This window comes from Empidonax traillii, unplaced genomic scaffold (genome assembly GCF_003031625.1).
Source record: "Empidonax traillii isolate 1590-97213 ecotype Southwest subspecies unplaced genomic scaffold, ASM303162v1 scaffold1:size7828297, whole genome shotgun sequence".
NCBI classification, from domain to species: domain Eukaryota; kingdom Metazoa; phylum Chordata; class Aves; order Passeriformes; family Tyrannidae; genus Empidonax; species Empidonax traillii.
The window spans coordinates 5394848-5419627 of record NW_020955194.1 but is presented as its reverse complement, the minus strand read 5'-3'; the positions used below and the strand labels follow the sequence as shown (position 1 = coordinate 5419627).

Below are 24780 nucleotides of genomic sequence, written 5' to 3'. Positions count from 1 at the left end.
GAGAAATGAGAAGGATACAGTAATTGTTCTGTGTACATGTAACTTTCATTGAATGACCTTATTCTCTAGATAAATTCTAACAAGTAGCCTTCTTGCTCAGAATATTTGAGAATATTTAAAACCTTAACCTTACAAGGTTATACAGTATATAAATTATATATTTTCACACTATAAACATATGTAATGGCTACATGAGTTTAAAAAGTTGATTAGTGTATTCCTCTGAGGAGTTAAAAAACCCATGTGCTGATGTATCTACTTTAAATATTTTATAGAAAAATATGCTAATATAAAGTTTATTGATCTGCTAGTAAAATTTTATAATGGATATATTCATCCCCTTTCATGGTAGGTGGTGGGTGACATAAAAAGCACATTGACAACAAAATGTTTTCATATAAATAGCATACACAATCTGATCTCTTACTTGCTTATCAAAGGAGCAAATGTATTCATTATAAAAAAAGTGCCAACTCATTTACAAGACAAAGTGAGGCTTGCTCTAGCTCCATGTCAATATAAACAATTTGCACCTCATTACATCCATCAAGTTTAATATTAACCATAGTAATCTGAAGAGTGCAATCAGATGGAACAAGATTTAATAATATACAAACAAAAGTTAATGTTTCTCTGATTGTTTCCATTAACTGCATAACTGTCCAAAGTATTAGTTTTACATATACATTATTTACCTTAATATTAGAAAAGTTAAAAATACACAATATAGTACATTATATAGACGAAAATATTTCTCAAAAGGTTATACATAATGCTGATTTTTGGAATTTTTTTTTCATTTTTTTAAAGCATACTTTATCAGATAGTTAAAAGTAACACTACATGGTGGTTTTTTTTTTTTTTCATTATCCTCTCAGTATGTTTTCTCTGCAATCTAGGTGCATTTAAAAATAAATAAATTAAATTATATTTTGATGAAACACCCTTTATCCACTAGCACCTTCAGATTACAGAAAAGCACATAAAACAGCAACTTCCTTGAGAGCAGGTCTCATCTTTCTTCATAGAGCCCAGAAGACAATAAGCAGAGTAGTAGGAATAGTAAGGAAAAACTTTGTAAGTACAAAAGCGACCTCTGGTAACCTTCTAGATAGGTAACACTGAATACATATTTTGATCATAAATCTGGAATAGTGACAATTTCCCTTTTATTTATCCAGTAACTGCAGCATTTATAAACAAGTAAGAATAATTATATTTTATATAAAACTAACCAAATCAGAAGACACGAAGATGGTTCATAAAATTATATTTTCAACCTGTCAAATTGAAAAGTACACTTTCTTACAAAAAACTTCTTTGAGAATTCAAGCACTTGAAGAAGAGGCCATGTATATACAGTGTCATAAGAATATTTCAAGTCATTTCCCTAAGTGAGTATAACATATTATGGACAAATAAAAAAACCAATTAAAATTGGCGTGGGATGAGTAGTTTGGAAAAGACAATTTTTGTGTTTTACATGTTCAGTGAACAAAATAGATGCATGGCAAACTAACGTTTTTAAAATGATAAATGTTATGGAAAAAAAATGAGGCAACAGAAATAAACACAAAATTTTCATTGCTGAGTTTTTCGTAATTGACTGATTTAACTTAAGGGCAATTTTAAGACAAAAGCAGAGCTCTATTGTATTAGAGTATATAAAGATTCCCCCACTTGCAGACAACAGGGTTTTTCTTATTAATATCTGAAGAGTTGGCACTGACCCTGAAGCTCTCACTGTTAGTAGGATGCTGTTAGTAGTAGCAGTTGCAAACATATGGGTTTGCCAGTAACAACTCACAATTTGTGCATAGTTGAGTCTTCGAAACTGAGCAAATTTGCTCTCAAAATCTTGCCAGCGCTTGCTGAGCTGTATCAGGGTTGGCTCCACTGCTTTTGCAGCCCCATCCTTAGACAAGCGTTCAGCCTGCCTGTGCACCGCATTCAGATCTTCCTTCTTCTTCTCCAATTCTCCACCAATCTCCTAGTGAGTAAAACCAATACAGGGCCCAGGACAGTTAGCTAACTAGATCAATCAACTTGAAATTAGCAAAATACTTCTGTCAGAAAATCCATTTCCATTTTATTGTTACAATTAAAATTTACAGCTATTTCATATCCTAATTTACATTTAAACAAAACAAAGATAACTGAAATTGAAGAACCTTCTTGGAGATGGGCTGTAGAGATACTAACTGCTAGTATTCTCTGAAACTGTTAGCAAAGGCCAACAGTTTCCATGTTCAGATTCTTGCTAGTACACTGGGATGGGCAATTGGAAAATTTGTTTTCTCAATAAGCATATTCAGGACAAATAGCGTTCGAACAGCTAACAAATGTATTATTAGACTCTTTAATGTATTAGTTAACTCCTATTTTACTCTGTGGGAAACTCAACAGAGAATGAAGCAAAGAAAGACGATGTAAAATAAACCAGGAAAACCTTTGACAGTATGTAAATAAATCTATAGAGTTTGACAGTGACATATGAGTATGTTCTGATGAAAATGAATGTGCTAACATGAGATAGAGGTCATCCATATATCGGTAAGTCATTTGTTCATCTGGAACAAAGATACATAAAATCAATTACAATTTTTACTAGAAAACATTTGATGCTTCTTAATACATTGCACACTTTTTGCATTACTGATAAAACATTATATTTAGTGTGTTTCAAATTATTTTATAACATTCTGTATAACAAACAAATGCAAAATATAGTACAACAAAAAATGCCAGTTTGAACATAGATAATTAGGGTTTGTTTTACTATAAATAGAAATAAGAACAGAATGGGTAATTTTCTATATTTATATTACTGTTTGTTGCATTTGCTTTCTGTTGAATTGACAAACTATCACTAAAAAATATCTACCATTGCCAACCCAAAACAACATTACCTTTAGCTTCTGCTCATCTTTCTGGTCTGGTAGACCGGCTAACTTTTTCTCAATGTCATCCAGCCATGTCATTAGGTCATCAGCCTGCCTCTTGTACTGATACCACTGATGAGAAATCTCTAAAGCCTTTTTTCTTCTTTGAGATCTCAAGTCCTGTTCACAGTGCAGACATTATTAGAATATGAATTAAAGGCTTATAAAATATGATTTGGCATGTGTGCACACTGCAGGGAAAAAAGTGTACAAGGATGCTATTTTTTTTAATTAAATGCTGATATATAAAGCAAGTATATGAGTAATTGAACATATTTTCATCAGTTCAACGATTTTTTGTTTGTTTGTTTTAAAGGATGTTACCTAATTCAGTTTCGTTCACATGCTGAATAAACTACTGAGACAGTCATCGATATTCAGAGAAGTTAAGACTCTTACATAAATGTCAATATTTTATATAAAACACTTCTGCTCAGAATACTTACTGGACAGATGGAAACACAGCCCACTTAGTATCTAGCCAAAAGTGGGGCTTCTGTATTTTGTGGTCTCCTGTGAATTTCTAGCCTGCATAAAACTCTGTAGCTATTCAAATGAAAGTCATTGCAATGCAGAAATATATGGAAAAACAGGTTTCCTTTTTCTAAATTAAATACCATGTATATAACAAATGTCTTGTGTTTATAACTCCACTTTATAAAGTATTAAACCTTCCTTTAGCAGGAAGGTAAAAAATGTATGCTTTTTCCCCCCCTATAAATGCTATTAAAGACACATTTGCTTCAGCCATTTAACTTTGCTCACAGATAATTGAGAGAATATTTTAATTACTGTAACTTCTTTTTAAAAAGGAAATTTGAAAATTAATGGTACATTTTATACAAAAATTCTCAAATGAATTTGCCTCAACAATTGTTGCATTTTATTTGACGAGGGTGAATGCTTTAACTGAGTCACTGAAAGGAAAAATCTATCACTCAATTCCACAAAAACAGCCAGCAAGAATCTAGTCAATAGCATAGGGCTTCTCCAACATAAAAGTTATGAATTGCTTCCATTTAGCTTGGAACAGTCGAAGACACACCTAATAGATTTCAAGGTTCTTTTAAATATGGACAAAACAATAGTATATTCCAGCTACCTTGCTCCTGAATTTACACAGATCTGCAAAATTGTAAGAATTAGAATGAAATCCACCAGAAAGGAAAGAGGCTGGTTAAAAATAAGTAATAATAAAATGTAAACATGCTGTGTTCCCCAAATCAAAGATATTTTAATCAAAATTATCAAAAGAAAGAAAAATTCTGCTTGTTGATGAGATAAAAATTATTCTATAGTAGCCAGAGCCCATAACTCCAGGTAAGTGACCAAAGTGATTCTACAACTGCAAGATTCTATCTTTGCTCACTTTTATTTTTCCATGGAAGGACAGCACTTCCAATTACACCTGTTAGCTGGCCTAAATGGGTCTCACCATGGGTGTTTTGAGGAACACCACCATACAGTTATACCTACAGAATTGTGGCAACACAGAATTTTCATATGCAATTTTGGTTTTCAGCCTCTTAGCTGCTCGGTCTATTCGTACTACCACCAGCTCTGCTCTGGAGTGGCTGGAGCCATCCTTGTAACTAAAGAATGTAGCGTGTAAATATTTTACTAAAGAAGAAACCAATTCATTCATGGCCAGAAGTATGTTATGCAAGTGAGAATATAAGTTTGTGACAACTGATTCAGTCTTGACTGCTGCTGGAGAAATATAAAAAACCACATATAATATATTAAAAAAGGGATTATCAAAGCAATCATTTTTGTCCAAGTGGTAATCACAGAATTGTTATATGGTGGATAAGACAGTACTTCTTAAGCTGGAGACTGTAAAATGCCTTTTGCAAGACATCAAGAGAACTGCATAAGAAAATACATGTATAGCCAAATAAAGTTACTCATCTCTAAGTAGGAATGAAGACTTATTTAACAAAACAATGCCCTGAAATGCAGACAAAAATAGTTTTAGTAGCATGTGCTTATAATTGTAGCTCCTATACCTTGAGGGCATTATGTTTAGTCCGTAACAGCTGTTGTTTTGTCTTTATTTCCTCACGTTTTCTCTCATCTGTGATTCCCTTTTGAAGCCTGTCGCCCCTCTGCAGCAATTCTTTCACTGTGCTCTCATCCTCTTCACTCTGATTTAAAAAAAAATAACCAAAATAATGTGCATCTTAATCTATTACTTAAGTACTAGGAGGTACAGACATACAAAAACACCTTTCCTTTGTAATAGCTACTTGCAGTTCTTGAAGATTGAGCAACTTATACTTGCTTCTACAACACATGTAGCCTATTGAGGGATAAAAGTAAGACAGCACTGAAAACCTACAGATGTTTGATGTTAGACTTTATGCAGCATCAAGGATAACAGGATGAAAACATTAAAGGCCAAAAGGTAAAATACATTTTACTTTAAAACAAAAAGAACAGACATATCTAAAATATTCCAAATCACTGTCAGTAGTGATTGAAAGTGCCAGTACACCAGGAGACCATGCAATTCCTGACCATTCCATATATCATCACTTTGCAAAACAGCTATTCTGGCAGGAAAAATGGTATCGCTAAATACTTTTTATGTAGAAGCTGAATCTTTGCCGCAGCTTCTGGGAGTGTCTTGCACCACACTAAACATTTGATGAAAAGAAAGGGAACCAAATATGCTCAAGCAGTGGAAATTGCTCCTTCAAACTTGATTCACTTAGAATTTACCACTGCAGTACATGCTGCCTTAAACGTTATTTTCCCTGAATAAATGAAAAAAAAAAGTCCTGTAAAGATTCCTTCCACTCACATAAAATAGACATCTTTGAGAAATTCCTTAGAAGGGAAATAACACTGAGTCTTTACAATGGTTATAAACAAATATATATTTGATCTTGCTGAGGATTCACAAAGAGCAGGTTCTAAAGATGAATCTTCATTATTGCACAGCCAAGAAATGTCATCCCCCTGAAAATCACTTTGGAGAATACATATCACAATGGCAATAGTAGCAAAGAACAGCACTATTTTACTTCTCTTTTCTCTTTTTTTCCCCCTAATATGCATAAATGGTTTTACTATTTGCAGTGAGCAAATACGAGTAGTAAAGCTTACCACAGCCACAAAAACTGTTTACATTAAATGCTCTAAGAAGAGCATTAAGAACAAAGTAGCAAGTGGCATTTCTTTTTATTAGCATTTATTTTTAGTGAAAGTATTCTTTTACTATATTCCCCATTTAGATACATCATTCTGACTTTCCTTCGTCTTCATGCTGCTACAGAGATTTTAATATTCATTCCCTATTCTGTAATACTGCCAGTATTATATACAACCCATAGATAATATTCCTGATCTACTTAGTGTTTTCATACGGATCAAAAAATGTGTTTTTTCTGATAAGCTAGAAATTAACTTAGCACTAAATATTTTAGGTAATGCTAATTTAGGACTTTTGATTTTACAATATAGTAACGTAGTAAAATTTTGACCAAGGTATATATAAAGATCCTAACACAAATATGTGTTTCTGATATTCACTCAGGTTTCTTCATCTCCCTGCCTACTTTGCTCAGACTTCCATTTCAACCAAATTACCATATCTTTATTGAAGTCCTCCTCTTTCAGATTCACTCCCTGCTGAATTTCAACCTCCAGTGGTTCAAGCATTTTTTGTATATCGAAGTCAAATTGCTCCAATTCCTTCACAGGAATGAAGGGCTAAAATGGGAGAAATACAAAGATTACTTATTTAAAGCACACAATAAAGAGACATCTGTTCTGTGTCCCATTGCTGAAACAATGGTGAACTTTCCATCACACTGAAAAATATCTACACCATACAACTCAAGTATCCAAAGATACAAGTAAAGATAGGAATATATGCAGAATTTCCATGCAAGTAAACAAAAGAATTCTATGGTGGGTGAAAATGAAAAAGAAAAAAAAAGATAGTCTCCAATTTGTGTAAGAAAAAGTGCAAATAAACAGTGTAATATAAGAATTTGTCTAAAAAAAATCAGATGTTTACACTATTTGTTCAAGTCTGGTTTGTCAGAGAACATTCATACAGCAACAAGCAATACATTCAGATGAAGAAAAACTACTACCACCAATTGAGAAATTTAATGATAGTCTGGTTCAGTTTTGAAATTATTTCTCTCTCACAAAAAAAACAGCAAAAGTGCCAGGTGAATCATACAAAACAAAGGACAAAATCTTTGTGTAAGATATTCCCCTAATAATATTACATAACATGTTGAGAAAAAAACCAACAAAACTTCACTAAAAGAGCTTCTGTTTCAAAAAGTCTCCACAAAAATTCTGGACCAAACAACTATCAACCAAACAAAATAGACTCAATTCTCCCAAAATAAATCACAGTATAATTAAGGTGCTGTAGCTTCGCATTCAGTTTTAAACTCTCAAACAAGAGACTTGACACTTATTAACAATAATACACCACCCTTTGTTGATCTGATACATGAGTTCCTGTGCATAGTTTAATGTACAATGTATAATATATTTATTAAGTGCATTGCAAAGGATGAACAGAAAAAACTTTCTTCTTGCAAAGCTTCAAATGCAAGAACAAAAAAAAAAACAACCCAACAATTCTTGTATAACTTTTAGATCTAAAGGTAATTAATGTTTTAAAATGTTATAAGAACTCTTGGACGTACACCTGTGACCCTGCTAAAGACATAAGCACATTATATTCTAACCAGCTTTCACTCGTCCCTCCAGTATAATTAGTTATTATTATATGCAAAAACTTGTAATGAAGATGGTAACAATCAAAATTAAACAGTTAAACCAAGAGAGACTGGATGTCAACTGAAATTTGTTCTCAGCTGTTCACAGATGACTTGGAAGAATCAGGGTAGAAAAGTCTTAATTGTATCTAGTTGATTATTTTAATGACAAAGATTTTGCACACTTAAAAATATTAATGAATATATAATAATGTACAATATTTATAGAGAATAAGCCTGTGTTCACAAATTTTCATCAAGAAGCTCAAAATTGCACTCAGCAAGCACTTCAACTGAGGTAGAAATAATACCTAACTACACAGTAATTTCTTCTCAAACACTCTGAAGGATATTTTCTAAAGTACTTAAATCTCATTAAAAGACAAACCAACTAATGAAAATGGAATACAAGATTTATACTCTATGAAAAAGGTTAAAAAAGAGTAACAAAAAGGAATGTGGAAAGAAAAACATTAAATTAAACTCCAATAACTGAATGACGTTCAAAGACTACTTGGAAATGTTAAGTCTCATTTCAATGCATTATGAACATTTTGTTAATTCAGGACATGAGCATTATATACTTCCATTTACTAAATTAGCAGATAATTTCTTATTTTCTTCACTCTTTTACTGATAAATGTCAGTATCTGAAAAATATAACTAATTTGAAAACAGATGAGAAATTCCTGAAAATAGGTTATGAGAACTTTCAATCTTCTTGAATTAATGTTTTAATCTTTCACCAAGTGAATAATTTTTACCTGGGTATGGGAAGAAAAAAAGGAATCTACTTAAGAAGCATAATATCACCACATAATAATAACTTTTCAGCTCATGAAGTGGATATGAAGACTAAGGAAAGTGCAATTATCTACACTATACAGGTAGACAAAATAAGGCACCCAGCAATTTGGTCCTTTATCCAAATGCAAGTCAGTAGAACTGTCAATAATTCAGACAAGTGTTTGCCTCTCCATCTGATGTAATACTGATTTTATCGGTACCCTTTGTGAATCATTTTCTAGCTCTCCATTCCCTAAGGTCCTGGAAAAGGTCCCCTAAATTCTAATCTACCATTATAATTGTGTGGTGTTGTAACTCCTCGCATCTTGCTAGGTACATCCTCTATAAGGCTCACTGTGGTACTGCCATTCCAGCTCATCTACAATCATAAATGGAAGAACACCTGAGAGACAAGGTTGCCAGATGAATGACAGTTGCAGGCTGTGTTCTGAAGGCACTCCATCTTGAAATGCAACTTTTCTCTCTCCTCTGAGTGAGCCCACAACTTGCAATGCAAAGAGCTTATTTGTTTGCATTTTTTACACATTTACAGGCAGTCCCATTTTTCCCTAATACAGGTAATAATTTCACAGGACCCTATCAAAGGTTGCATCAGCTCTGTGTGCTTACAGCATCAAGGAAGTGCAAAGTAAAACTGAGACAGAAATCCAGACTGCAGACAGCAGATGTTCAGAGCAAAAAAATCAGACAACATAGTTGTTTGGGCTTTTTGCCAAGATGTCCTCAGTCTACAGTCTGTACTTTTGTAAGAAGTAGGTGAGATGCACACTGAAGTGGCTGAAATACTACTGGGTATGACCATCAGGAAAAAAAAATTACCTTTATTCAGAGTACAGGTTTGTGGTTTTTTTGTTTGTTTGTTTCAGAAATGAAACCTAAATAAACCCAAATATTCACAAAGGTATGTTGGTTAGTCAGGGCATTGAACCCTGCATAGTCCCCAAATAACTCATGAAAACGATGTCTCTTCTCTTATGCTTTTATGCTTTTTGCAAAGCTTTTTTCCTGCTTTGCCATAGATCCTCTGTGCATTTATTTCCAGTGTTACTAAGGTAATCAGCAAAAATACTTCAGATCAGGATCCATGTATTCCCATTATCCTACATACCAACGTGCATGGCTGCCTGATTTAATCTGCTGAGTAGCTCTTCAAAATAGAGGCAGCAAATACAATGGAGAAAGTAGGTGGCTTATGTCCTTCCTCATTTAATTCAGAAGTCACACTCAGTTGGTTAAAAATTATCTAATCCATACTGAATTCAGATTTAGTAATCAAATTAGTTGTACAAATGAGTAGTTGAAGTATAATTGATATAACCTCTATCTACCTGTTTCTATCTCAAACCTTGGTGAATCAAAGACTCACAGGAAAAGACTGAGTGCATTTAATGAAGAATTAGCTCTCAAAGCCCAATCTATATAAAAAAAGGCTACTCATACTTTGAGAAGTTAAAGAATCTTACTAATCTTCAGATGCTCATTTTTTGTAAGTTAATGAAATAATCATTGTTACATTCATATAAAGTCAGTGAATACTTCTAATTGTGAAACAGTTAAAAAAAATCCCCAAACTTCACATCTAAGAAAAAAAATAGATTGTTAGGCTCTATGTTGTTTTCCTTTAGAAGCTCAGTTTTGGGAGAAACTGAAGCCCACTACATAGTTGCAATTGCGCACCTGGTATAAATGCCATTTTTTTAATGTATCTCCTTATGGAAGCAAGTCCTCCTACCTTTACACTTTTAATTCTCTGTGATAGAGTTGCAAATCGCTGGTTGAGCTCTGACAGTTTAGGCTCTATTACTTTCCTGCAGTGATCCCCACGGTTTGTCATCAAGTGCATCGCCTGGTCACGCACAGAGTCCACCTTTGGGTGAATGTCATTCAGCTCAGCCTTTAAGCGCTACAGTCCGTGAGCAAGAGACAGGGCTTGAAGTTAGTAATAAATGCAAAGAGAGAGAAAGAGAGAGAGAGAGAGAGTGTGCAAAGGAATAGGGAGCAAAACCACACAGCAAATTCAGATAATTATGCACAAGTGTGCAAATCCAGCAGAAATACATTCGATAACATTCCCACTCATGTCCCTCAAATTGATAGGAGGGGCGTATCTACATGTCTGTTTTATTAGCTCCTGGAGGAAATTAATGGTGATCATTATTTTCAGGCAGATTCTTATCTGCAACAATATTGCAGTATATTTCAGGATATTTCATATTTCATTATTCTATGTACCTAAAGCTAGAAAGAGGTGCTAATTCATGTATTATGGAACTGGATTGCTTTCATTACTGTTCATGGACACAGTTCAGGCAGGTAGAAATGACCAGCTGAAAAACTGGTAATTTTTTCTATAAGTCTATTACAAAAAAAAAAAAAAGAACAAAGAGGGCAAAAGTCTTTATCCTCTTCAATAGTAATCTTAGCAGTAGATCCCAGGATGGGCAGAGGCAAAAAGAAAGATAGCAAGGTATTCAGGAATCATGAACACAGCAGGCATTGAGAACTACATTTAATTGTCTGCATGAAATGCCTTTGTGCAATACAAACATATACACCAGCACTGGTGTCAAAGACAATTTTACTTTGTATCTGATGGTAGAAAAATTGTTCATTCAACTACAAAAGCCAGTTCCATAATCCTGCTGAGATCAATGAGGCATTGATTTATGCTCTGCCTTGGAATTTGTAAAGTTTTGCTTTAGTAAATGGCATCATTATGTTAGTGTCAGCAATACAATTCTGACTTTGATTTGCAAACTGTTTTCAGATAGTATATCCTGACCATGGAGTTCAATACAAAGTAAATTTTCACACTGATTTCAGAAGAAAAAAATGACCATATCGATAATAATTTAAAGTTGCTCATAAAGAAGGTATTTTAAATGAGATACTTTAAAATTCACATACATATTGCAGGCTAATTTTTCATCATTTGCTCAAAAGATGCAATTGACCAATTAAAACCTTCTGAGCAATATTAATACTAACCTTTGATTATACACCTATATATTATATCACCATATAACATTCACCATTGTCTGTGGTGCTGTTCTGGTATCAATGTAAACAGTATTTATAGAATTAAAACAATCATATGACACAGACACCATAGATATTGAAAAAGTATCACAGAAAAATAGAAATACAATTAAAAATGAAGGATGCAGAGAAGAAGGAAAAAAGGATTTTGTTCAACCAGAACAAAACTTTGTGTTCAAGGAGTTTTTTCCAGCAGACATATGTTTAATAAGCTGCTGTTCTACTCACCAGGAAGTCTCCAAGACTTATATTAACAATCTGGTTTTATTTCTGCAGGGATTTAACTTTTGTATAATACAGAGAAAATTTATTAAGTAATCTACAAGCTGCCAGAGGGTAGCTTTATCATAAAAAAAAAAAATGTAATCAATTTGTGATACCTTTCAAAACATGCCAGTTTTGACACAGTCCTTTTTAGAATAAAATTAATGCTTTCCAGAAAATTACATTTTTTTTACCTTAAGAATTTCCTCTTTCTGCTGGGGTTTTTGTTTATCAGATTCATCCAACAGTATTTCAGCACGATACATCCAAGTTGTGACATTAGCTAAGTTCTGATCAAAAGCCTCCATGTGCTTTTGATAATCCTGTATGTGGGAAAGGTAAATACTGCATACAAAAAATGTAATCAGAACTGAAATAGTAGCTGTAATTATACCAACTGTGGCAAACACGCACACATTATGACACTATGAAAACTTGTTTATTTTACACAGTAACTGCTTGCTCTGTGAAGGACAGAATCTGTTGTTTGTTTGCTTCACTTTGTATGTGAAGTCTCTTTAAAAAGACATTCTAGGAGAGAGAGAGAAGCTTCCAAAGTGACAGGCAGGAGGACGATAAAATCACAGCAAGATGCCAGTGTCTGCAGCTCAGCGAGGCTGCTGAGAGGGACAGGAAGCTGTTAGCCAGCCCTACTGGGGGTGGAGAGAAGATTTTCCCAAGAATGAGGTACAGAACTCATTTTGGGAAAGACAGTAAGTTGATTGAAAGTCAGATGGCAATAAGGATGCACTTGCAAAGTCACAATCAAGAATGGTAGCTTTGCATCTAAACCCCTTATTTAAAATTCATCTAACTTATCTGCTTTGAGATTTTCTATATTCTGACAAATCTTCATTTCTCTACTTAATTTAAAAGATTTTTCTTTTTGGTGACCTTACTACAATGTGGCCTACACATATCCCACAAAATACATATGTACAACTGCACACCTGAGATAAAAGGAGTTAAAAAAAATTCTTTTGGCTCTCAAGTGTATGTACCCTCTTTTTTACACTGTTCTAAAATTGGTAAAAACCCAACTACATCTCTTAGATCCTTTTATCATGAGTTCTAGTAAATATTAACCACAGAATCCAAAGAGAGAGAGAAACTATAGGAATACATAACTATATCAATTTATAAACTTATGCTTCTTTGAATCTGTGCAACTGCATCATAATGAACGAAATGCTTAAATTTTCCAGATACTTCCACTTGTATACTCCATACAGGTGAGGAAACCTTGTAGTGATGCTGTATACAACTGCAGAAACATTTGTAATGTAGCCATACATAGTCTAGAGGAGCTCAAACACATCAAGCTCTGAAAAGTCACGTCAAGGCTAACAAACCCTTGAGGATCACTTCAATTTCTCTGTGTTGAAACTGCATTCCCATGCTCTGAGAAACAGAAAGAGAGAAACGCAAGATATCCCAAAGCATTCTGTCAGCCCAGTGCTTAAGACCCTTCTGTGTTTAAGTGTTTGAGCTGTTATCTCTTTATGACAGAACGAATTTTAAGGTACAATAAAGTTGACTATCAGTAGTTTGTGACTATCAGTAGTTTGAAGCAGCTGGGGCTGAGGCTCCTGAATCTGTACTAAATGTATATTAGGGATTTTACTTTCTACTAGGCTTAATCCAGTCCCATTAAGGAATTATCCCCATCCAAACATGCCCTAGAAAACTATCCAAAGGAGGATCATGCAGTTCTGAAAGAGCAGATCATAGTCCTTTTGTACATCAGATGTGGACCCTGGGCAGAGCTTTTGAGTTAGTTGCCTCTGGAGTTGTTGGCAACAATATCAAGACTTACTCTACTTATTTGACGGTTTCTTTCACTTGATTTATACTAGTCTTTGTCCTTGGGGAGAAACTGCATTTCATTTACTAGAAAACCAAATCAAAAAGTCTAAGAACTAGAGACAGATAGGAATAGGAATGACTAACAATCAAGATTCCACTCCGAAAGCAATCACAATCTTAAAACACACACAACTTACAAAACAACAATCAGTCTCATTGTCTATGTACCTGTGTATTGAATGAGTACAGTCCAAGGAACCAGAAAAAGCAATCCCATAAGGCTGGGCATGTACAATGGAACACAACATTTCCCCTGTGGGAACAAATGCATTTTCCTTACCAGTAACAGATTGAACCATTCCTCAGCACGTGAAGTTACCGCAATCCAGTTACTGTTTAGCAAGCTGATTTTATCCTCCACTAGGTTTTCCTTTCCTTTCATCACTGTCTTCAAATTCTCTCCTAAATCACTGATGCTCTTAAGCTGGACCTGGCGTTTCTCAATCTCCTTCCGTGTTGCCTACATAAGCAGAATAAGAAATAAAAGTTCTGGAAATTAAAAATGATCCACACTAAGGACATGAAAAATAAAACAGGCACCAAGTTCACACTAGAACACACAGTCTTGCTTCCTATAGGAAGGGAAAGGATTCTGTGAAGGGTAGTAAGTACAAAGCAAAATGCTTCTCTTGAGCTCTGATAAAACTGCAAATGTTCTTCATGTTCTCATGAGCTTTTTTGTTAATAGCTTAATTTTAACGTGTGAATTATCCCCTATTTCAGCATTCAAAATACAGTTTTAATACTTAATTATTAAAAATTAATCCACATTTTTCTAATATTTATAGAGAGATGTTTAAAATTATTTCTCATATAATAAAGTGGAATAGTTATTAAATAGCAAATAAAGCTGAAATAATAAATGGAACAATAATACAGCATCATGATACCATCTCAAGACTTAGAAAATTCCATTGAAAATAGTCTAATGGAATACTTTGTTACTTTAATATTTTTCAGTGCAATATTTTTCAGAAGAAACAATGTTCTTTTCTCCTGTTAAATTTGTTTCTTAATTGTAGAAATGCGTATTTTCATTACATTCACTTATGATTTCACTCTGCAAACTAAAATACTAAAATAAGCTATTGTTTATAGCATTTCTCAGATTAAATTACTAAAATACATATGTAGTCCTATAAAATGAGATTTCCAGCATCTCTTCCCACTATTATCTTAATTTATTGATCTGATATGTAAGGTTATGTAATTTACTTGTTATTCATGTCTTAATATTTGTTGTGACATGCAAGAAGTTTAACAAAAGGAGTAAATCCCCATGTATTTAAACAACATGTAAAAAAGCAGGAGTTGAATACTAAATACTGAGAAGACACAGTGAAAAGGACAGCATTCTTGTGGAATACTCAAGGAGAGGCACAAATTCCTTACACCTCATTTCACATATAACCAGTTTTATGAGAGAAATTTATCTGAGATCTTTGGCACCTGATAGCAATGATCCAGGCATATAAGACCTCTGCTTATAAATAAAGCTCCAGGTAGAAATGAAGTATTCCAAACTGAACACAAACAGAAGTTAGGAGAAAAGTAAGAAGCACCAGTCCCTAGAGACACTGACTTCTCACAGAAACTTGAACACAGTAAAAAACCCCACCATTCCAAACAAACAGTTCTTCCATCTCAGGATCAATGCTGTTACTGCAGTTAGAACTCCATCTTTATCACCTCCAAATTATCACATCTCTCATGGCCACACATCAGTATAATTTCGTTGACAGTGTATTGTTACTGAAAGTAAAATTTTCTTTTTGTGATAAAGACAGTATAGGAATTATTCTTTTTGGTAGGATACAATCTTAAGAGTACCTACAACTTATTTGGTGTATGTCATGCTTAAAGCAGCAGGTCACTTTCTGCGCTTACCAGAATTCATGATCTAATTTTGTTATTTCACAGAAAAGGTCTTAAACTTTCATTTTATCTAAGTATGAGAATTTTCCCGCATTCTATCAATTTTCTCAAATACAGAGAAAATGTAATTGAGCCAAGATATGATTAATGCAAATTATTAACTATATACTACATAATTATAGAATTTGAAAGGGAGAGTTTCAAATTTCAGCAGTTTTTTTTTTAGGTTAAAGAAAAACATGCCCTCTTTAGTACTACTTCATCTGTTTCACAGTAGGTGCAGAGTGTCATCATATTAAAAGAATAACACAAGGAAAATAATTTACCTCCAACTCAGGATGGAAAACTTTGATTAGCTTTATTACTTTTCCTAAACTATTTACTTTCATTGGAAAAGAAACTCTGAAGCTTATCTACTATGGGTTGTGGTTTCCTTTGTATTTTACATGCATGAAAATGCAGACCAATCTTGGGCTAATAAATAGATATTAATCCCAGCTAGTAAACAGATGGTTTGAACAATTAAATATCTATTAAATAAAATGACTACCCAAAAATCAGAGGTATTTACCCTATGTGTAAAAAAAAAGTGTAACAGTGCTTTCACTGACACCAGGAGTTATGTTTATCAAAGTAAAGAAATAATGTAAAGAAATAATGTAACAAGGTGCACCTTTGGGCAATATGAATTTTAACACTCCTATGCAAGTAAGGGACATGAGCTAAGGAAATCACACTTCCCCTCAGTGTCTTAAAAAATCATTGTGGCCTTCAACATAACATCAAAGAGATAAAGCCATCTTCCTCAATACTTCAAATCTCAGTTATTAAAAGTTTGAGTGGGGTTCTGTCTCTGACAGAGACAATCCTGTCTCTGACTCCACTATCCTGTGACATATTCTTTATCTTTCATTTTACTAAAAAATACTTGCAGAGGTATTTGTTACAACTGTTTGGGTTTTCTTACCTGATGGTTTTGGTTTACTGTGATGGTTTTTATATCTCACTTCCATCATAAAATTCTAACTAGAAATTAATTATATTTGAAAACAGAAGCTACATAGAAATGGCTTTTTTTCTGAGGACGTGGTGCAGAGGGCTTCTGAGCTATAATTTATAAAGCTATGATGTATCAAGTGGAACTGGTGATGTTTTTTTCAAACAAACCAGTAATTGTAAATAAATGGAGAAGATAATATTTTAATCATTTTGGGCATTGATGTATGTAGATTAAAAAAATTAACAATAATGAATGAGTGAAGAAACGTTCTGTGTGCCTCTACATTGCTTATGTGCTGTGGATTATTAGTAAGTAAACTTTACAATTTGAGTCTTTTTCTAAAAGAAATTAGGTGGCTCATCTCTCACAGATGGAATTACAGAATTAATCAGAAGCTGCCATTATGGTCCTCTCAGTGGTTGATAATACATATTTATTTGTTTATTCTCAGCACATCTTTTATTTTTATTGCATTTTGGCCACTGACTATGAATCAACTGACATGAGCTTCAGTTTGTCTTTTTTTATGGAATTTACTGACAGGAAATATGTAGCTAAATGTAATTCTAAGTACTTCAAGTCAACTTTGTACTCATTGGCATTATACACTTTATTAAAAAATCAGATTAAAGCATTGGCAAATTCATACTGCTGATAGTAGGGAGTGATACAGAATTGTCCTGGTAATACCATCTGCCATTTCCTTTTTAAGAACACGGTTTCCTGGCAATCTAATTCTTATCAGTCTGGTTCCTGATTAAAAGACAAATAAACCCTGCAGTAGTTAATGTCTTCAGTGATAAGTATGTTCACTAAATCAGGCTTCTAATTATAAGCGGATTTCTAATATACAATGTTTAATGACTGTCTTTCCACCCACATGCCATTTTTCTTATCTATTATAACAGAACTGAATTCAAATGGAAAGATTTAGCTTGTCTCTACTGAGCAGAAAGGCAGGATTTACAGTCTTCAGTATATTGCCCATCTCATTTCACATAACTCAGACAAGCTTTTTGTTCCATCCTTAGAAAAATTTGAGACAGGAACAAATAAGTGACACACTTCCCTTGAAGTCCAGATTAATGCTATGTTTCATTAACATAATTTCTTACCTAAGATGGACATTTCTTTTTATTTCTAGGTGTTTATACCCTGAAGACAATGTACACATGTATGATTTTTTTTCATTATTTTTAAAATTTTTTATTCTAAGCTATAATTATCTTTGGAACCCTGTGTGCTCTTTTGTCCTTTGAGTAGTCTTGGCTGCTGAAAATGAATTAAAAATAAGTGCACTAATACATATAATGCTTCCTCATGCCGTAAAGAAAAAAATCCTATGATCTCTCTGCTTAGATAAATTGACAGCAGCACACATCCAATTTTCAGTTCATTCGCACTATTGAATTCTCCTCTCTCCCTCTCAGTTTCTCAACTTAGTTTTTCTGCAGACTTTTCTCACAATGGGAATCTGCTGGGCTTAATTCATCTCCCAGTGCATTTCATTAGATTGGTTACTGTCTTTGGCAGCCCACTTACCCGGGAAGTCCAAAGCCCAAAGCTGCAACATCAATCAGATACTGTGAGGCTCTGGTTCTGGGGACTAAATTATTGATGTATGATTTTGTGTGATGCCTCAGTGAAATCCACGTAGGAGTATCAGCATCGTACTTACTTATGAAGTCCTCACGAGAATTTTAAAGTGTCCAGGATAAAATGCAGCACTTTCTGCCTCCTAGTGGGAGCAGATTTTTTTAGGAAAAAGTATATTCCTCACGATTTCTGTAAATATTTACATTTGTTAGGCTAGGGTTTGCCACCTATACTATCTATTGGATTGCTCAAAATTAAAGTCTGCTTGTATACATGTCAATATTGGTCTATGCCTCCAAAAAAAAAGAATCTTAATGGAATTCTGAAAGCCACTCATTATATATATACTTCTGCAATAAGGCAGCTTCTCTCATGCAAAGTTGTTTGTTTATGAACTGATTGAAGGTGGAGAGCTGATGTCCTATGAAATTGGACTGCAGTGAAGGCTTTGGGCAGGATTTGAAGCCAAAATACCCTTTTTACCAGTTTTTTGTGCAAAACTTTATGTATCAATTCCTTCTGAGAATTCACAAAACTCAATAACATTCTTTAAGATTAGTAGGAGGAGTGATTCCCATTTGATATATTTTTTCATGTTAATATTTCTTATTTTATTAATTGTTGTTACCTTTTTTCATTGTCTTTAGATAAAAATATGTTGTACTTATTGTTAGAAGCTTAAGACACAACAAAGACTTTCCACTGGATAACAGCATTGATCACTAATCAGGCTTTAGGTTTCTAATTAGGCAACTTCTGAAGCATTAAGTTTCATATCTAACAATTAAATTATATTAAGGACAAATCTTTCTTTTTAAACTACTGTGAAGTTATATACATTTGAATCAACTTTCCTGAATGCACATACAAGAACACGCTGTGTGTATCTGTTCCAGTAGAACTCTACAGTGTAGTTTAACAGCACCAAAGATTACTTTTATTTTATTGGCTGGGTAAATGGCCTGACTACCTAGCAGGGTAGTTTGGGGACATTAAAACAATATGATTTTATGACCCATTTCTTAAAAATCTGACACTAGTGCCTTGTTATGGCTGTGAAGAGTGGCAGGAAAGCTGCACAGCTGAAAAGGACCTGGAGATGCTGTTTGACAGCTGGATGAAAATGTGCCAGCATGTGCCCAGGTGGCCAATGGTATCAATAATAATGTGGTCAGCAGGACTAGGAAAGTGATTTTCCCCCTGCACTCAGCACTGGTGAGGCTGCACCTCAAATCCTGAGTTCAGTTTTGGGCCCCTCATTACATGAAAGACACTGAGGTGCTGGAGCGTGTCCAGAGAAGGGCCATGGAGCTGGTGAAGGGTCTGTTGAGTAAATCATATTGGGAGTGACTGACGGAGCTGAGGTTGTTTAGTTCCCTAGAAAACAAGGCTTGGAGGGGACCTAATTGCTCTCTACAACTACCTGAAAGGAGATTGTAGAGAGGTGAGTCAGACTCTTTTCCCAGGCAACAAGTGATAGGACAAGAAGAAACAGCCTCAAGCTGTACCAGAGAAGGTTCAGGCTGGATATTAGGAAGAATTTCTTCATTGAAAGAATAGTTACGCATTGGAATGGGATGCCCAGGGAAGTGGTGGAGTCACCATCCCTGGAAGTGTTCAGGAAACAACTGGACGTGGCACTTGGTGCTGTGGTTTAGTTATCATGATGGTGTTTGGCCAAAGGTTGGCCTCAAAGATTTCAGGGGTCTTTTCCAGCCTTAATGATTCTATGATTGTAAGATCACAATGTCAATCAAAAGCAAGGAGAAGAACTGCAAAAACTTTACTGTAGGAAAAGCTGCAAGTGAAAATGAGAAAACATTGGGCAACAAGAGGAGAGAACAATGGGGTTTCTAGGGATTTAGGTTTTGATTTGAAAATAGCAGTAGTCAAAGCAGTAATTGTAGGTTAATAAGAGCAAAATTTTATATTTTTGGATATTACTTTTAAAATACTGTCTTTCTTAGGGACTGATGACCAAAAAAAAACCCAATTCCAAACCTCACAAAAGACTTGTAGACTGCCTTTTTCTAATTGTTGTTATTGTTATTATTCTACTATTGTTATTAGTTTGTAAATCATCAGTGTATTTTTAAGTATAAAGCCTAGAAGCTTGAAAAAGGCAGTTAGAGTTGGAAAAACAAACAAACAAACAAACAAACCTACCTCTCAAAGAAACCCAAACCACAAACCACATTTTACTCAGGTGCCTTTAATCTTCCTTGTCTTTAAAAAAACATAATAAGGCTGCACGTGTATTGTATTATTCATGACTATATCTATAATGCATAGCAAAACTAGTAAAAAGTTTAAAGGATTCTTATTATTAAACAAAGCAGAAGGGGCAAACTTTTTGGTACAAAACCCCAATACTGTTTAAGGGGATTTTTATTGTTCATTTTGAAATTATATAGGAACATTTCTTTAAAATGCTGCTGTATGCACACAGTTATTTTAAATTTTGAAGCTTTGGAAAACGCTGAGCATAGTTTGCTCTAAAATGCAGATTTTGGTATTTGTGAACAATGAGGATTTGTTTTATGTTCTCAGATTGGATTTTTATTACATCTGCAGAAAATAAAACAGATCAGCTAGTGCTGAGTCTTAACATCACACAAACATACTCTGTTTTATATAGAACTCTCACATTTCTCAGTGTTTCTGTAAGATGTTTATCTACACTGTGATTTTGAAGAAAGTTTTGAGTTAGACTTTAGTTTTAACCTAAAATATGAGTTCGAGGTGAAGTCTTATGGAAGGTGGAAGCTCTCAGAATGAAAACAAATGAGCTACAAGTCTAAAAGAGTGAGAAAAATATCCTGGCTGCTATCTGAAAATGTGAAATACGTAATGTTCTGGCATCCTCAATCTTTCATCTACTATTTAATACTTTTCTAATTATGAGAAGAATGGGGTAAGAAAGGGATCTCTATTTAGATGAATACTGGGTGGATAATTTATAGTAGTCTAAAAAATTAAATTCTAATTTTAAGTTCATCTCAGTGAAGATTATTGCAATATGAAGGTGAATTGTACTATTGATACCTGCAGAGACAACATGGTTTGAACTTTTCTGAGCATTAAAGCTAGGGTGAGATAGTGCCACAACACTTAAAAGCTTCCACGAATTAAAATGCCAGAATTTTTAATTATTTCTCTTTATCGAGAAAGAAATCCATCTTTCTGTAATATGCATATATGCGTGTTACATTGTTACCTTGCCCCAAGCAATTTCAGCATCCAAATTGCTCGGCATCCCCTGCGCAGCCGATCTCTTTGTCAATTCTGCGTCTGTCGCTGCGAGCCATTCTGTCATAGAATTAATTTCTTTTCGTAGTTTCCGGGACAATTTCAAGCATTTCTCCAACTCTTGTTTTTTTTCTGTCACCTGCAGAAAGAAAACTTGTGGTTATTAATCCTCCAGTGAAAGAGGCTTAATGATTTTTATACACTTTATACACATTTTCTGTGTGCCATTTTTCTATTAAACTTGCAATTCACAAGTAAAGACACACTTATAATACAGCTGGGTCTTGCCTTAGCTCTCTCAGTATCAGTAGTTTTGCTGCTAGAATGCAAAACATCTACACTAAAATTATGTGCATAAATACCCATGGAGTTTGAACTAGCAGAAGACTTCTGTAAACCTCCTCCTCTGTTTTGATGCCGTGCACAGAAAATTAATTTAGAACAACTGAACTATCAGGATTTCCTTGAGACACAAAACAGAGGTCATAACCTTTCAGAGTACATTTTAGTATAGGTGGTGATATAGGCACAGGAATTCCTCAAGGTTTTTTTTCTGTGTAGCTATGCTACATAGAAAGGAAAAATACTACAGAAACCCTCAAGTCTGACACAGAAGTCACCAAATAGTGTCAAACTATGGCAGCACAGTTAACTTTTTCATTTTCTGAATATTTTGGATGTGAAGTACAATGAACAACCCCTGCTTTATTTGTAAAGTTCTTTTAAGCATGTTATAGGTTACCTAGAAGGAAGGCTGAGTATTTATGTTGTGCTGATTGTCTTATACTGAATTTTGGTGTAACCTGGAAGAATAAGGAAAATACAATCTTTCCTGCAAGCCCCTAAGAATCTTCAGGGAGAGAGAGAAAATGTTCTATATAATTAGTAGAGAAGGTAGAAGAGTAAATGAAGAGATCTCTGATGGGAAACTACACCACAACAGACATTAGGCAACTAGTTGTCAGAAAATACAAATTAATAAATCATATTGTGATGAAGTTTAAAAAGGACAAATCAGAGTAGGAGGATTACAAGTGTCCCATAGATCACTAATATTTAAAAGGAATTACTAATTCCCTTGCATGTCAATTAGCAATCAAGTAAGACTATAGACACTGATTTATATTTAAGTACTTTTAAAAAGAAAAAAAAAAATTTCCACAATGGTGTCAGGTATTCAAAACTGGTTTCAGTATGTACTAAAGCTATTTTGGACTTTGCCACTGAGAACAAGTAGTGGTACAATGATCAAATTGATTCTAGCTTGACTGCCAAGGAGAATTTGAGGGTTTAAAATGTAATAGGATGTTACAAGATTAGGTACATGGCTTTTGCTATCCCTGAGTAAAGAGATGAGATTTGCCCAGGGAATAAGCAGTAAAGTGTTCCTTATAATTTATTATCCTACTGTAGAGGCTTACTACTAAAATCTCAGAACATTTCTCCTTCACTGAGTAATGCTTTATGTGCTTTCTTGCGTGCTAAATTTATTAAATGAGACCACAGAACTTACAGTCAGGCAAAGTGGTAAATCCCTGGGAAGGACCATAAAACTCAGTTTTCTAGAGCTCCATTCACACAAGGAGCCAGGATTGCCCATGTTTTTCACCTCTTCTTCTGAAGAGTCATAATAGTCATTTTAAATAAGTATTTGCAGGTATTTAGCAGCAATACAGTACAAAGTGCATTAAGGGTAACTGCCTGTCTAAGAATTCTAAACAACTGATATATTAGAAAATGAAGTTACTGATACATGTCAAACAGAGAGAGAATATTTGTGTTGCTATATATATATAAATTCTGTTTATTACATAAACAATACTACAATATTTCCATATACATTGTATATATCCAGAGATTACTGATCAATCAGTCTCTTAGTACTTCAAATGTATAGATGTATTTTCTAAAGAAAAATAGGAAACAGTGCCCTCTAAAGGCTTTCTGGATCATATAATGTGATTAAGAGGTAGTTTATATGTGAGGGGGCCTCTTGAAGCTGTACTTATGAAATCACAAAAGTGAGTCTGCGCTTGAAGACACATCTTCCCCTCAGACTATATGTTTCAGTCCTGAGGCTTACTATTAGTTATAATTATTATTAGTTTTCATTTAAAAAAACTTTTTCGCAATGCAATCAATTAGGGCTGATAATGGCTAACTAATGCTTTTATTTCTATATCTCTGGGCTTCTGTGACTTTCTTTAAAACTGTTAATTACCAAGCTATGTAAAAGTAAATGTGGGAAATTACACCTAGGACAACAGAGCTAAACACAGCACTGCAGATTTTTGAGACAAATTAATTTGCAATCTGACTCACTTCAGATCACTAATGGCTCCCTAATGGCACATTTTTATCCCTTCATTAGTTAAGAGAGGTTTCCTGTAACAATGGCACCTGTTTGCTATTAAGTTAAACATAATGAAGGAATAAATGCCACAGTTCTTTCTAAAATAATGGAGAACCCAAACATGTTATCCAATCCCAAATGACACCTTTCCACACCTAATGAACGAGACTCTCCACTTTTCTTGACACTCAAAAGATTGATGTCTCTTACTCCCTTTATCTTCTAGCAAGAGAGAACTGTTTAAATTCAGATTCCCAAATAAGTGTTATCTCTGCCAAAAGTAACATAACTCTTATTGCTTTATCACACTGCAGTCAGCAGGATTTGATTCTCATTATCTGTTTAAACCACATACTGATTCTCAGTATTATTATGGGCTCATTTTCCTAGATATTAATAATATATGATTTGAATAATTTATAATCTAAAAAAAATTAAGAATTTGCCTCCTGTGTAGTTTTTTATATTTGAGTATATAAATTTTAGAAATAAACAGACAGGTATATCTGTCATTCACAATCTTCACTCATCTAGTTGCAGCAAATTTACTCTAATCCTACAGTTTTTATAAGTTCTGTGAATAGTTCTAATGAGGGCAAGAGAAAGAAAACAGAGTAACAAGGGATAAATGTTAACTGAATTATTTAAATGAAATCTTTAGGACAGTGCCACAATTCCTCTTCAGAGCTCCAAGGTCCTTGTAAGTACATTGTGCTTTACTCCAGTGATAATGCAGACTGAGAATAAAAAGCCTTTATGGACTGAAATATGGTTTCTTTTTAGTCGACTTTCAGGAAAAAAATGAGTAAACAAAATATTTTCCCATTGGGAATTGAGTAAACAAAACATTTTCCCATTGGGGAGTGGCTTACCTATTAAGATATAGTGAAAATGCAAGTCAGGGTTGTTCTTGACATTTAAATCAGGGAATGGTTGCAACTAAAACTGACCACAGACATGGTCATGACTGCAGAAGCCACAAAGCACAGTGGTACACAGATGCCTCCTGAGAAAAGCTGCAGTGGCGACAACTTTTTG

The 24780-nt window shown here is 34.1% G+C and overlaps 1 protein-coding gene across 10 annotated transcripts in view; it reads right to left on the bottom strand.

The window, feature by feature from the left end:
- Positions 1–24780, bottom strand: part of DMD (dystrophin) — a 996724-nt gene that overhangs the window by 591377 nt on the left and 380567 nt on the right. For 7 of the 10 annotated variants that reach the window (XM_027888128.1, XM_027889056.1, XM_027888040.1 and 4 more), the window contains 8 exons: positions 21358–21528; positions 13950–14129; positions 11998–12126; positions 10233–10403; positions 6537–6659; positions 4952–5089; positions 2910–3062; positions 1808–1990 (listed from right to left, as the gene is read on the bottom strand). In XM_027888128.1, coding sequence (XP_027743929.1) covers positions 1808–1990; positions 2910–3062; positions 4952–5089; positions 6537–6659; positions 10233–10403; positions 11998–12126; positions 13950–14129; positions 21358–21528 — 1248 coding nt within the window. The remainder of the gene's footprint in view (positions 1–1807; positions 1991–2909; positions 3063–4951; positions 5090–6536; positions 6660–10232; positions 10404–11997; positions 12127–13949; positions 14130–21357; positions 21529–24780) is intronic. The other 3 variants (XM_027888540.1, XM_027888452.1, XM_027888626.1) reach the window with 3 other exon arrangements.